The following is a 12930-nucleotide window of genomic DNA, read 5'->3' as shown; positions in this document are numbered from 1 at the left end:
CTATCACTTCATAAAAGTATACAATTCTACATGTCATAAAATGCCACAGAAAGTTTTAGAAATGAAAAACTAAAGGAATATTTGCAATAATTGCAACAACTAAATGCTCATTCTCAATTATTTAAACAGCTCTTACAAATCAATGTGAAAAAGACAAATGCTTTAACAGGAAAACGGGCAAGATCGTAAACAGGCTATTCAAAGACATATTTAAAAAGTTAATAAATGTTGAAAAATAAGTGTTCAGCTTTTGAAGGCCAGGCATACTCTGCCAGAAGAGGGAGGCAATGAGGTCAGTGGTTTATGGCCTCTGTGATGTGTGATGACCAAATCTTCCTGCCTGCATACATCGGATATCTTTTTAGTGACGACCGTCATAATTTCATGGACCTGGGAGTTCTATTTTCTTTTCTGTTGTTGTTGTTTTTGTTGTTGTTGTTGTTTTTGATTTTTTTGAGGCAGAGCCTCTCTCTGTTGCCCAAGCTGGAGTGCAATGGCGTGATCTTGGCTTAGTGTAACCTCCGCCTCCCGGGTTCAAGCGATTCAAGTGCCTCGGCCTCCTAAGTAGCTGGGATTACAGGCACATGCCACCACGTCTGGCTAATTTTTGTATTTTTTAGTAGAGACGGGGTTTCGCCGTGTTGGCTAGGCTGGTTTTGAGCTCCTGACCTCAGGTGATCCTTCCGCCTCAGTCTCTCAAAGTGCTGGGATTACAGGCATGAGCCACCATGCCTGGCCAATTCTGTTTTCTTTAAATCACTGTACATTGTATACACTCTTAATGGGTACGAAAATATAAAAATCCTTAAACGATTCAGGTGATTTAATAGAGAATACCTAAGCAACTTGTAGTTAGCACTAAGCGCATGAAGTTGGTAGACACTCAGCAACTTATTTGGCCTTCAGAGCATCTGGTGTGTGAGTGTGAGTGTTTCTTAACAACTAACGTTATTCTGAGGTTTGCATGTATTTGTTCACCCCTCTAGGTGGACAGCCTGACTGTTATTTCCCTTATATCTCACTGTAGGTGGACTGGAACAGTTTCTAAGGAGATCTGGAAGTATCAGCGAATGGGATCTGCTCAGTCTTTCAGATACCTGTAAGCTGAAGCTGAAAGTCAGCCTTGCTATCCACGGAACCTGCATCTACATTTCCAGGTACTTTTTGCCTACTAAATCCTCTTCTCATTTCACGGAACTCAGCCTATCCCTGGGCTGCCTTTTGAAGCTTCTATTACTGGCTAACACAAGGGGTATTCAGCCCAACTTTTGATCAATATCTTAGAAGAAGATTTTGCCACTGTTCTCAGTAAATGAAGTGATGTTTTCTCTTTTCATTAGCAATGAAAAGATAGTCCATGTTGTTTCTAATAAAATCAATATTGAAGCTACATATGTGAAAATGTTTATAGCAATTTAGGAAATACATCACACAAAGACATTTTTGCTCTGGTTATAAAAAGGTCTTGAATTGACTTAATGAGGCCAAACATGGCAACCATGCCTTGGGTCTTCAAAAACTTTCTCTGGTCTTGAGAAAGCTCCTTGGCTGTAGTTTGAAACAGGCCTGGGGATTAGTTGAGCTTTCCCTAGGGCTTGGGGCATCACAGGCGAGTGCACCAGCATCTGCACTTCCGTGATTATCATGTTCCACCGGATGCTTTTGCTGTCTCACTGGGAACATGACCTCCCTGGCACTTGCCCTTCTCAATGACGCCAGTGTCACCTGCAACTTTACTGGAGAGCTTTCTCTAGCTACAAAAACATGCTGAGGTCACACTTGGGAAGTGGGAGTGCCAGGCATTTATCATCCCCTCGGCCAATAATAGAGAGAGGTTGGAGGATAAATACCCCAGCAGCCTCACCTTGGATAGGACAACTCAGAGGTGTGTTTGGTACTGTCTCCTAGAGGTCCCCAGTGGGATTGAACCCCATATCCAGAACCGCGACCTGTTGACTGCAGGCGGCCCTCTCCCCTCAGTCTCACTTACCCCCTCTCTTGTCAGTGGTTCCTGAGATGAGCTCCCAAATGAGCTTCTTGTACGTGAATCTGTGTCTCAAAATCAGCTTCCGGGTGAACCCAACCTACCTCAATGTTGCTTAATAGTTGTTTTTAATTTTATTGACACCATTGCCCATTGCAACCCACGTGATGTCCCTTAGGTTAGCCCGAGTCTCTTGGTCTAACACACCACTGACATTAGGTTCCACGTCAGAAAATACGAGGACCTCATAATTATACCTAGCCATTTATTACAGGTCCAGGCAGCTACCAGAGCTGAATTAGGTGAATAGGAAAAAGAATGCCCAACCCTCACTACTGCAATAGGTTTATGATATGATCTCACTGAACTCTTGATCCTCTGCCCCAACCCCCTCTGAAAAAAGTCCTGCTCCTCCTGGAACTTCCCCATCTGAGTAAACAGCAGCCCCCAGCATCCAACTGTACAAGCTACACCCTTGGCCTTCTGTGTGACCTTTTTCTGGCTCTCACATATTTTACTGGATTTATCAGTGAATCCTGATGTCTCTGCCATCAAAACACAGATGCTCCCCAATTTATGACGGGATTATGTCCCAACAAACCCATCGTAAATTGAAAACATCATTAAGTCAAAAATGTATGTATTATACCCAACCTAGCAAACATCAGAGCTTAGCCTGGCCTGCCTTAACCACTCTCAGAACACATAGGTTAGCCTGCAGTTGGGCAGAGTCATCTAACACAGAGCCTTTATTGTTTATTGTTTTTTTTTTTTTTTGCAATAAAGTGTTGACTATCTCATGCAATTTATTAAGTACTGTCCTGGAAGTCGAAAACGGAAGGGCTGCATGGGGCCTGAAATCACACAGGGCCTGAAGGATATGGGACGCATTGAACTACAGTTAATTGGATGATGGAGATGCTACCGTGACAGGGTCATCCATGTCTGTCTTCTGATGAACCTCAAGAGTAGCTGGTAGCAGGTCCTGGGGCATCCACACTTGTCCATGGCTTAGCCGGCATGGACTTCTTCAAGAAGATCTCCGGTCTTGGGTTTAAAATGTAAGATAGCGAGACAGAGTACAAACTGTGAAGGGTAATATCTGTTTGTTAAGCGTACACTTTACTTCATTCATGAAATATTTTACTGAACGGGAATCATATCTTTCCGTTGAAATGTATTTTTGTGCTTTCGGAAATTACATGAGCTATTCAACACTTGGTCATAAAGTGACGGTGGTCATGGTTGTGTGGCTGACGGGGAGCCATGGCTCACTGCCGCACCCAGTGTTGAGAGTGTCAGACTGCACATCGCTAGTCCAGGAAAAGAGCAGAATTCAATGTGTACTGTGATTTCAACTGAATGTATATCTGTTTTGCACCATCGTAAAGTTAAAAAAAATCATAGATCAAGTCATCGTTAGTCAGGAACCATCTGTATGTCCAAAATACAACCGCTTTTCATGGTCTCCTCTTCTGTTCTCCGGCCCAAGCCAGCATCCTCTTACCTGGATTATTGCAAGAGCCCCCTGTTGGTCTCCCTACTCCCACCCTTATGCCTCTATGGTCTAATCAGGGATTGGTGAACTTCCTCTGTAAAGAGCCAGATATTTTAGGTTGGTGCAATTATTTTCACGACAACATAACAGTATATATTTCAGGCTTTATGGTTTCTGTTGCAGTTACCCAGCTTTGCCCTCGCAGCACATAGACAGCCACAGAAAATAAATAAGCAAAATGGACATTGAAGTTTGAATTGCACATAGTTTTCATGTACCACAAAATGTGACTCTGTTTTGACTTCTTATCAACTGTTTAAAAATGTAAGAAACACTTTCAGCTGGGTGCAGTGGCTCACTCCTGTAATCCCAGCACTTTGGGAGGCTAAGGCAGGTGGATTGCTTGAATCTAGGAGTTCGGGAACAGCCTGGGCAACATAGGGAGACCCGTCTCCACAAAAAATACAAAAAAAACTAGCCAAGTGTGGTGATGCACACCTGTAGTCCCAGTTACTCGGGGGACGCTAAGGTGGGAGGATCACCTAAACCCGGGGAGGAGATTGTGCTACAGCACTCCAGCCTGGGCGACAGAGTGAGACCCTGTCTCAAAAACACAAACTCCAAAACCCACTCTTTTGTTCAGGCTGCACAAAATCAGGCTGAGGGCCAGGCTTGGCCCACGGACTGTATGTTGCCTGCCTCCCCCTGGTCTGAAACCTGGCGACAGTCCAGTCCTCCTAACACCTGCAGGACAATGGCATTCCTCCATAGCCAACCTTCCCATCGCTGCTCACCTCCCTCGGCTTAGCAGGAAGAGTCCTCCAGGACTCCCGTTTGCCACTTCCCTGCTCTGCTGGTCTCCACAGCACTTAACACGTCTGACCCTGCTGTCTATTTTACCTATTTATTGCCAGAGTCCTCACACCCCAAATTAGAATGGAAGTTCCATGAGACAAGATATTTTATGCCCCCAACTCCCAGAACAGTGTCTTTAAGCACCCCCTGAAGAACTGTCAAATGAATGAATGAGTGGATGGATGAGTGAGTCCTTCCCATTCTTCTGCGACAGTTGAGCACGAACTGCAGCATGTCTCAGTAGAAACACCCCGTCAGTGTTCCATCGAGCTAACTAGCTTTCCATTGTGGTCTCAACCTATTAGAAACCTGAAGACCGGCCATTTCCTATTACCTGTTCTTCCAATTTTGGCTAGTCACAACGACAGAGATAAATGAACATCTCATCATTGGTGGTATACTTGACTTTCAGAGCAGAATCAATGTTTTATTTTATTTTATTTTTTTTTCTCTGAAATGAAGTTTCACTCTGTTATCCAGGCTGGAAGCAGTGGCACAATCTTGGCTCACTGCAACTCCTGCCTCCCGGACTCAAGCCGTCCTCCCCCCACATTCTCCCAGGTAGCTGGGACTACAGGTTTGCACCACCACTCCTGGCTAATCTTTTTTTTTTTTTTTTTTTTGGTAGATATAGAGTCTCCCTGTGTTGCCCAGGCTGGTCTCGAACTCCTGAGCTCAAGCAATCTGCCTGCCTTGGCTGCTAAAATGCTGGGATTACAGGTGTGAGCTACTGCACCTAGCCTGGATCATTTCTTAAATATTCTCCTCTGTACAATAATACTATTTTCAAGTAATAATCATTAGTAGTCATTATTTCCTTAGTCTTTAGATCTAAAACAAAAATTTTAAAAGGAAAATACATTTCAACAGAAAGATATGATTCCCATTCAGTAAAATATTTCATGAATGAAGTAAAATCTACACTTAATAAAAAGATACTACTCCCCGCCGTTTGTACACTGTCTCACTGTTTTAAATTTTAAACACAAATGAAAACTGAAAGTGGTCACCTGCAGTGACAGAATTCAAGTCCCTGCAGTTCTAGTTTTTCCTCTCTATGATCCCTGTGCTGTCACTCTTTCTTTCAAACCTGCTGCTTACACGCAGGCGGGTGCAGCCCTGCAGGCCTGGTGGAATGACCTGCTCTGAAGCCAGCTCGGTTCTGGGCCCTCCTGAATGCAGCTTGAAAGGGATGCTGCTGGCTGAGTCCACATGTGTTAGAGGCGGGAGTGCTCCAGATTAACCTCGTGGAGAATAGAATGTTATTGAAGGGTAAGCATGAAAATGTGCTGATTTGAAATCTACAGCTATATTATTAAAGCTCAGCCAAAATCACAGCAATTCATTAAAATCGAGACCAATGAAAGGTTTTTTGGCCAAGAAGGAAGAGTTCATCACTGGTGGTGTTTAGGTGAAAGTAAGAAGCATACCCTTTAGTGGGTTTTACGGCTGCTTTTTTAAAAACATTAATTAATTATTATTATTTTTTGAAGTAGGGTTTTGTTCTATTACCCGGGCTGGAGTGCAGTGGTAAGATGATGGCTCACTGCATCCTCAAACTCCTGGGCTCAAGTGATTCTCCCACCTCAGCCTCCCGAGTAGCTGGGACTGCAGGCGTGTATCACCACACCTGGCTAATTTTTGTATTTTTAGCAGAGATGGGGTCTCCCTATGTTGCCCAGGCTGGTCTCAAACTCCTGGCATCAAGTGATCCTCCTGCCTTGGCCTCCCAAAGTGCTGGGATTATAAGTGTGAGAGCCGCTGTGCTTGGCCTCATGGTTGCTTTTAATGTCTCTCAAACAATACAACCTTTTGTGCCCTGGGTGGGACTACTCCCAAGCGTCACCCTCAGTCTGCTAGGGCTGACCATTTCTCCCTGTTTGGGAGAACAGCTCCTCCTTGGTAGTCACAGGCAGCTGTCTAATGCACATAACATAGTGAGTTTCCACGAGCCTCAGTTGCAGTGGCGCAGCCCCTCCATCCTGCAATTACGGCAAGTTAGAGATGGAAAGGACCAAAGAGAGGTCTATTTAGAACCTTTTACCAGAAAAGAAAATTTTATTTATGTGATTACAAAAATTATAAATTCTTTTGCTGACATTATTTATTTGGTTCTCGATAAAGTCTTTTGAGTGAGTGGGCTGGCATTAGGGTCCATTTGGAAGATGGATATGAGAGATTCCAGAAGTTAAGTGACATGCCCAAGGCCTTGCAACCCAAGTCTAGCCTTAAACCCTCAAGGACGTGTAAGGCCTATATTTGCATTTTAAAATTATGTTGAATTCAAGGCCCTTTGTTTACACATCCAGGTTTGGAAACCATTGCTCTTACTGGAACTCTGAAGTGAGGCTTCGAAACCCACAGAGGAGCAGAGGAAACTGCAGTTTCCTGAGGAAAGAGGCTGAATTTGCTCACCTGTGTGTGCAGGGGCCCACAGAGGCCTCCATAAGTTTCCTACCTGAAGGAAATCTTGGGAGGGCCTCAGTATCCAGGCCTGACCAGTCCTGAAACCCTGGAGTCTAGTGCCATGGGCTTGTTGGCCAACATGTGACAGACTCTAAGACCATGTCAACCAAGAGTAGTTCAAAGACCTGTATGTCTTTAGTCCAAGGAAGAAAACACAGACTTTAAAGTTGTTCATGGTGGTAACTATGGTCACGAATGAGTACCTCACTCAGAGGGGCACTTTCTCCGCCTCAGGCTGTGGAAAAGCCTGCCCAGTTCTAACCAATGTGTACAAATGTGCTCTGTCCACAACCAAGGTATGTGCAGCTCTGCGGTGGTGTCTGTGAGTCCCCATGCTCAGCCGGCAGCCAAGGGGGAGGGGGCGGGGGTGGGGAGTGGGGAGGGAAGAGAGGGAGCCTGAGCTGCGGGAGGGAGGGAGGGACGGAGCCTGAGCTGAGGGGCTGAGGGAGGGAGGGGAGGGAAGGAGCCTCAGCTGTGGGAGGGAGGGAGGGAGAGGAGGGATGGAGCCTGAGCTTCAGGAGGGAGGGAGGGGAGGAGGGATGGAGCCTGAGCTGCAGGAGGGAGGGAGGGGAGGGATGGGGCCTGAGTTGCAGGAGGGAGGGAGGGAGAGGAGGGATGGAGCCTGAGCTTCAGGAGGGAGGGAGGGGAGGAGGGAAGGAGCCTGAGCTGCCGGAGGGAGGGAGAGAGGGGAGGGATGGAGGCTGAGTTGTAGGAGGGAGGGAGGGGATGGATGGGGCCTGAACTGCAGGAGGGAGGAAGGGAGGAAGGGAGGAAGGGAGGGAGGGAGGGAGGGATGGAGCCTGAGCTGTAGGAGGGAGGGAGGGATGGAGGCTGAGCTGGGGGAGGGAGGGAGGGCACCATGCGGAGAACCCACACCGAGAGGTGCTGCCTACGCGCCTGCGCAATGCCAGTCAGCAGGGAAGGGGCCTCATTAAACACTGAAAAATGTGGCTAACCCGTTCATCCTCTCCAGTGTGCCAAGGACATCACCCCTGTCTCAGGAGAGTGGGGCGCATCACACATGATCTGTTCCCCCTCCCGCCACCCTCCTACAGACCGGAGCCTCCTGTGCGGGTTGGGAGCCAGCAGGGAGAGTGGCGCCAGCGCGGGAGGTCCCCAGGCCGGATCCTCCTCACACCCGGGCAAGGGGAGCGCAGGAGAGACCTGCGGGGCACCCGGGAGGCAGAGCGGCGCCTCCGGGGAGAACGTCCCGCAGAGCTGTGGAGGGGCGGGTGGGGTGGGGGGGATGTGGGGGGGCGGCGGGGTGGGGGGGCGCGGTGGGGGGGGTGCGAGGGGGGCGCGGTGGGGGGATGCGAGGGGCGGCGGGGTGGTGGGCGTGGGGGGGCGGCGGGGGTGGGGGGCGCGGTGGGGGGGGCGCGAGGGGGGCGGCGGGGTGGGGGGGCGCGAGGGGGGCGGCGGGGTGGGGGGCGAGGGGGGCGCGGGGCGGGGGGCGCGAGGGGGGCGGCGGGGGCGGGGGGGCGAGGGGGGCGGCGGGGCGGGGGGGCGAGGGGGGCGGCGGGCGGGGGGTGCGAGGGGGGCGGCGGGGCGGGGGGGCGAGGGCGGCGGCGGGGCGGGGGGGGCGAGGGCGGCGGCGGGGCGGGGGGGGGCGAGGGCTGCGGCGGGGCGGGGGGGCGAGGGCGGCGGCGGGGCGGGGGGGCGAGGGCGGCGGCGGGCGGGGGGCGAGGGCGGCGGCGGGGCGGGGGGCGAGGGCGCGGCGGGGTGGGGCGGGCGAGGGGGGCGGCGGGGTGGGGGGGCGCGGCGGGGTGGGGGGGCGCGGCGGGGTGGGGGGCGTGGGGGGCGGCGGGTGGGGGGCGAGGGGGCGGCGGGGTGGGGGGCGAGGGGGGGGCGGCGGGGTGGGGGGCTAGGGGAGCGCGGTGGGGGGGCGAGGGGGCGCGGTGGGGGGGGCGCGGCGGGGGGGCGCGGGGGGGGGGCGGGGGGGCGGCGGGGGGGGGGCGAGGGGGCGGCGGGGTGGGCGGGCGAGGGGGGCGGCGGGGTGGGCGGGCGAGGGGGGCGGCGGGGTGGGCGGGCGAGGGGGGCGGCGGGGTGGGGGGGCGAGGGGGCGAGGGGGGCGGCGGGGCGGGGGGGGCGAGGGGGGCGGCGGGGTGGGGGGCGAGGGGGGCGCGGTGGGCGGGCGAGGGGGGGCGGCGGGGCGGGGGGGGGCGAGGGGGCGGCGGGGCGGGGGGGCGAGGGGGGCGGCGGGGCGGGGGGGCGAGGGGGGCGGCGGGGTGGGGGGGCGAGGGGGCGGCGGGGCGGGGGGGTCGGCGGGGCGGGGGGGCGGCGGGGTGGGGGGCGAGGGGGGCGCGGTGGGGGGGGCGAGGGGGGCGCGGTGGGGGGGCGCGGCGGGGGGGCGGCGGGGGGGGGGCGTGGGGGGCGGCGGGGGGGGGCGAGGGGGGGCGGCGGGGTGGGCGGGCGAGGGGGGCTGCGGGGTTGGGCGGGCGAGGGGGCGGCGGGGTGGGGGGGCGAGGGGGGGCGAGGGGGGCGGCGGGCGGGGGGGGCGAGGGGGGCGGCGGGGTGGGGGGCGAGGGGGGCGCGGTGGGCGGGCGAGGGGGGCGGCGGGGCGGGGGGGGGCGAGGGGGCTGCGGGGCGGGGGGGCGAGGGGGCGGCGGGGCGGGGGGCGAGGGGGGCGGGGGGGCGAGGGGGGCGGCGGGCGGGGGGCGAGGGGGGCGGCGGGGCGGGGGGGCGAGGGGGCGGCGGGGCGGGGGGGCGAGGGGGGCGGCGGGGCGGGGGGGCGGGGGGGCGAGGGCGGCGGCATGGGGGCGGGGGGGCGAGGGCGGCGGCGGGGCGGGGGGGGGCGAGGGCGGCGGCGGGGCGGGGGGGCGAGGGCGGCGGGGGGGCGGGGGGGCGAGGGCGGCGGGGGGGCGGCGGGGTGGGCGGGCGCGGCGGGGGGGCGGCGGGGTGGGCGGGGCGCGCGGGGGGGGCGTGGGGGCGAGGGGGGCGCGGTGGGCGGGCGAGGGGGGCGGCGGGGTGGGGGGGCGGGGGGGCGAGGGGGGCGGCGGGGTGGGCGGGCGAGGGGGGCGGCGGGGTGGGCGGGCGGCGGCGGGGTGGGGGGGCGCGGCGGCGAGGTGGGGGGGCGGCGGCGAGGTGGGGGAGGTGGAGGGGGTGGGGGGGGGAAGTGGTCTGCCCGGAGGAGCCCAGCGAGGCGCAGACCAGCGGACCGACCCGGGGAGCTCAGCGGGGGCTGCCGTGGAGGCCGCAAAGGGAGGGACCTCAGCGGGCAGGGTCAGGCCCTGCCGAGGACTGTCTTCCCGACCTTCGAGCAGGCACCCGGGGCAGGGACTGCCAGGGGCTCAGGCCAAGGCTAGCGACTCCTTCGTGCCCCTCTCTGTGGAGTGTGGCGGAGAAGAGAGAGGGAGCGAGGCAGCCAGGAACCACGCAGAGCGGGACTGGGCCCCGCCTGGAGACCCTCTGCGCTAAGTTGGGCTCAGGAGGAGGCCGGGGCAGCGGCTCCTGCCCTGAAATCTTGCTCCGGCCGCTGGGCCACCGCCAGCAAGTCTCTCACCCAGGACAACTGCAAGCGTTGAAAGGGAGGATGCATCCGCCACCCCCAGGCAATGGCTACATAGTAGCCGTTATTATCATTTTGAGTTTGGGATTTTAAAAACCCATTCCATAATTACCCAAGTACATGCCACCTCTTCAACTCAGTTTTGGATTCAGGGAGTGGGGAATAATTTTGTAGTCAGAGAACCTTCCGGAGAGTACTTCAGAAAGAGTCTTGGGCCAGGCCCAGGCCCTGCTTTTGTAAAATGCGGATACTATCAGGACCTACTTCCCGTATATTTGCTGGGACTAAGGAAAACAATGCAGATTTTTAGCACAGTGCCTTTCACATAGAAAGTGCTCAAAAATGTTGACTGCATTTTAGCTAATCACAGTATCATCACCAGAGTCTTGTTTAAACATTTCATCATGAAGTTATTTTTTAAAAATCTTTTCCAAATTTTATGATCATTGGTTACCATTTCCACCCCAATGAGCCAAATTAATCGGGATTGTATTGGCTGATGAAAAATATTTACCGCTGGTCTGTTCTGTGTAGCTTTACTAGACTGTTCTAGTGTTGTCAAACCTCTACTGTCCCGTTAGAATACTTGAGGACGTTGTGTTTTAGTTAGTGTATATATAGACTCTCAACACAGTGGCTCTTAATGGGTTGATTTTGCTCCCCAGGCAATATCTGGAGACGATTTTGTCACAACTGGAGAGGGGGTTGCTAATGGCATCTGGTGGGTGATGGCCAGGGATGATGTTAAATCTCAAATGCGCAGAACAACCCACCAAAGAAAGGCAAGCCCAAAATGTCAATAGTGGCGAGATGGAGAAACTCTGCCCTGACAGCTCTTTCTCCTGCGGTCTCTCCTAAAGAAATGCCAAGGGAACCAACGTTTGATGTCTCTGTGGTCCATTGCATCGGGAACTGTTTCTGAGAAAAGCAAGTTGTGGGGACCTGCAACGCTGTTTTTAGCACAGAACAAAATCACAGAGGACCGAAGCCCTAGAAACCCTCCCTCCTTCCCACTGGGCGTACCCCTCTGGCTTCCGTCTCCTGACAGGGTTTGTGCAAAGCCACAGCTAGAGCAACATTTTGTTATAATCAAACCTCCAAAAGAATCCATGGAACACTGCGGCCCGTCTGTAAAGGCCAGAGGGGGGAAGGGATTGTGTTTGGGGGGCTGATTACGCTGACCTTTCAACCCTTCTTGGCAATGTTTGCTGGCCAGAAAGCAAAGCCAGCTGGAACTTGGACGGTGCTTTACACAAACAGACAACACAGACTGTTATCTCCTAAATTGGAGGCTTTCTGCAATGTCTTCTCATGTGGGCACTAGGCTCAGGCAGGAAGACCACCCACAGGCAAACACACAGCACCTCCCAGGGAGGCCTCGAATCACCCACCGCTCTCACCACCTGTTCTGGGGCCTGGCTATCAGATGGGAAGGAGCCAGTTAATAACCGTTTATAAGCTATAAATGGAAGTGGCCATGGCAGGGAGCTGATAAACATTTGGGGGCCAATTATTTGTGTAGCTGACTGTCATTTGCACCCGCTCTCAACTGCTTGCAAGTATGTGTTTCAGGTTACAGGATGTCCAAATGGCTGTTTGCGGGGAGGGGTGTCTACTGAAGGGCCGTGTCTGTGGTCTTGATCCAGACCACAGATAATGAGAGCTGCCTTTGACATTTTCAGCCTTCCTAGGCATCAGATCTTTCTCCTTAACTCTGCTTAGGGGTCAAAAGAAAATTCCAAAGCTAGGAGACCCTAAAGTACTTCATGCACTTTGGAATCTCAAATCTCCGTTTTGATGGAAATGCATGGACAGAGTGTTCAGATCTAAGTTGTTTACAGTGAGCTTTTATGTGCTGCCCTTGTTACTTTATAATGTGGGGTGTTTTTCCAGCGTAAAAAGAAGGTGAGCATAGGGATGCTACATTTAAACCTTCAGCTGACAGCCTGAGGCTCCTGCAGATTCAGAATTGTGGCTGCTGAGGCTGGCAGGAGCAGCATGTCGGGAACAGATTCAGAATTGTGGCTGCTGGGGCTGGCAGAAACAGCATGTCGGGAACTCAACATGGTGGCGATTGAACCGCCTTATGACCTTGGGTTGGCAGCTATTGGATTAAAAGTCTCAAAGGAGAAACTTGGAAATGAAAATGGTGTGAGGAACAGGGAAGAAGGGCCTTGACATTTAAATAGCAAAAGTGACAGCACACTGGTTCTCTCACCTGCTTAGTGGGGAGTGGGCAGTGGGGAGTGGGCAGGGGCAGCTGGTCCAGCCCTGCGTCCCAGTGGAAGGGATTTCTGCCTCTGTCTCCCCAGGGAAGCCAAAGCTTGGAACTGGGTACTACCGGTTTCTAGTGCCTCTGAGTGACGAGTGCTGGCTCCGGGGATCACTAATTTCAGGCAGTGTCTGGGTGTGGGAGTGGCGCCAGGCAGGCCCTGCAGGAGTCCGGTTCCAGATCCACTGCGCTTCTGCTAGCTGATGTGACCTTCGCCGAGAATCTGAATTTCTCTGTTGCCCCCGCCCTTATTTGACACCAGGGATGCTTATGGCTGAAGACACTGCTGGAAGCTGCAGAAGTTTGGCATGCAAACCACCCTCAGGGGATAAATGCTTGCCCTGGAGATA

General features: G+C 54.6%; 1 protein-coding gene across 1 annotated transcript; it reads right to left on the bottom strand.

The window, feature by feature from the left end:
* Nucleotides 1-7763: 7763 nt before the first annotated feature.
* On the bottom strand, nt 7764-12374 carry LOC115893889 (basic proline-rich protein-like). Its single transcript, XM_030919183.1, is given in 6 exon segments — nt 7764-8664; nt 8807-8937; nt 8940-9224; nt 9227-9826; nt 9829-9981; nt 12252-12374. Coding segments are annotated over 6 exon segments (2193 nt in total).
* Between the last annotated feature and the right edge of the window lie 556 nt (nt 12375-12930).

This window comes from Rhinopithecus roxellana, chromosome 16 (genome assembly GCF_007565055.1).
Source record: "Rhinopithecus roxellana isolate Shanxi Qingling chromosome 16, ASM756505v1, whole genome shotgun sequence".
NCBI lineage: Eukaryota > Metazoa > Chordata > Mammalia > Primates > Cercopithecidae > Rhinopithecus > Rhinopithecus roxellana.
Note: the sequence above shows the minus strand (reverse complement) of the source record. Positions and strands in the feature narration are given on the sequence as shown.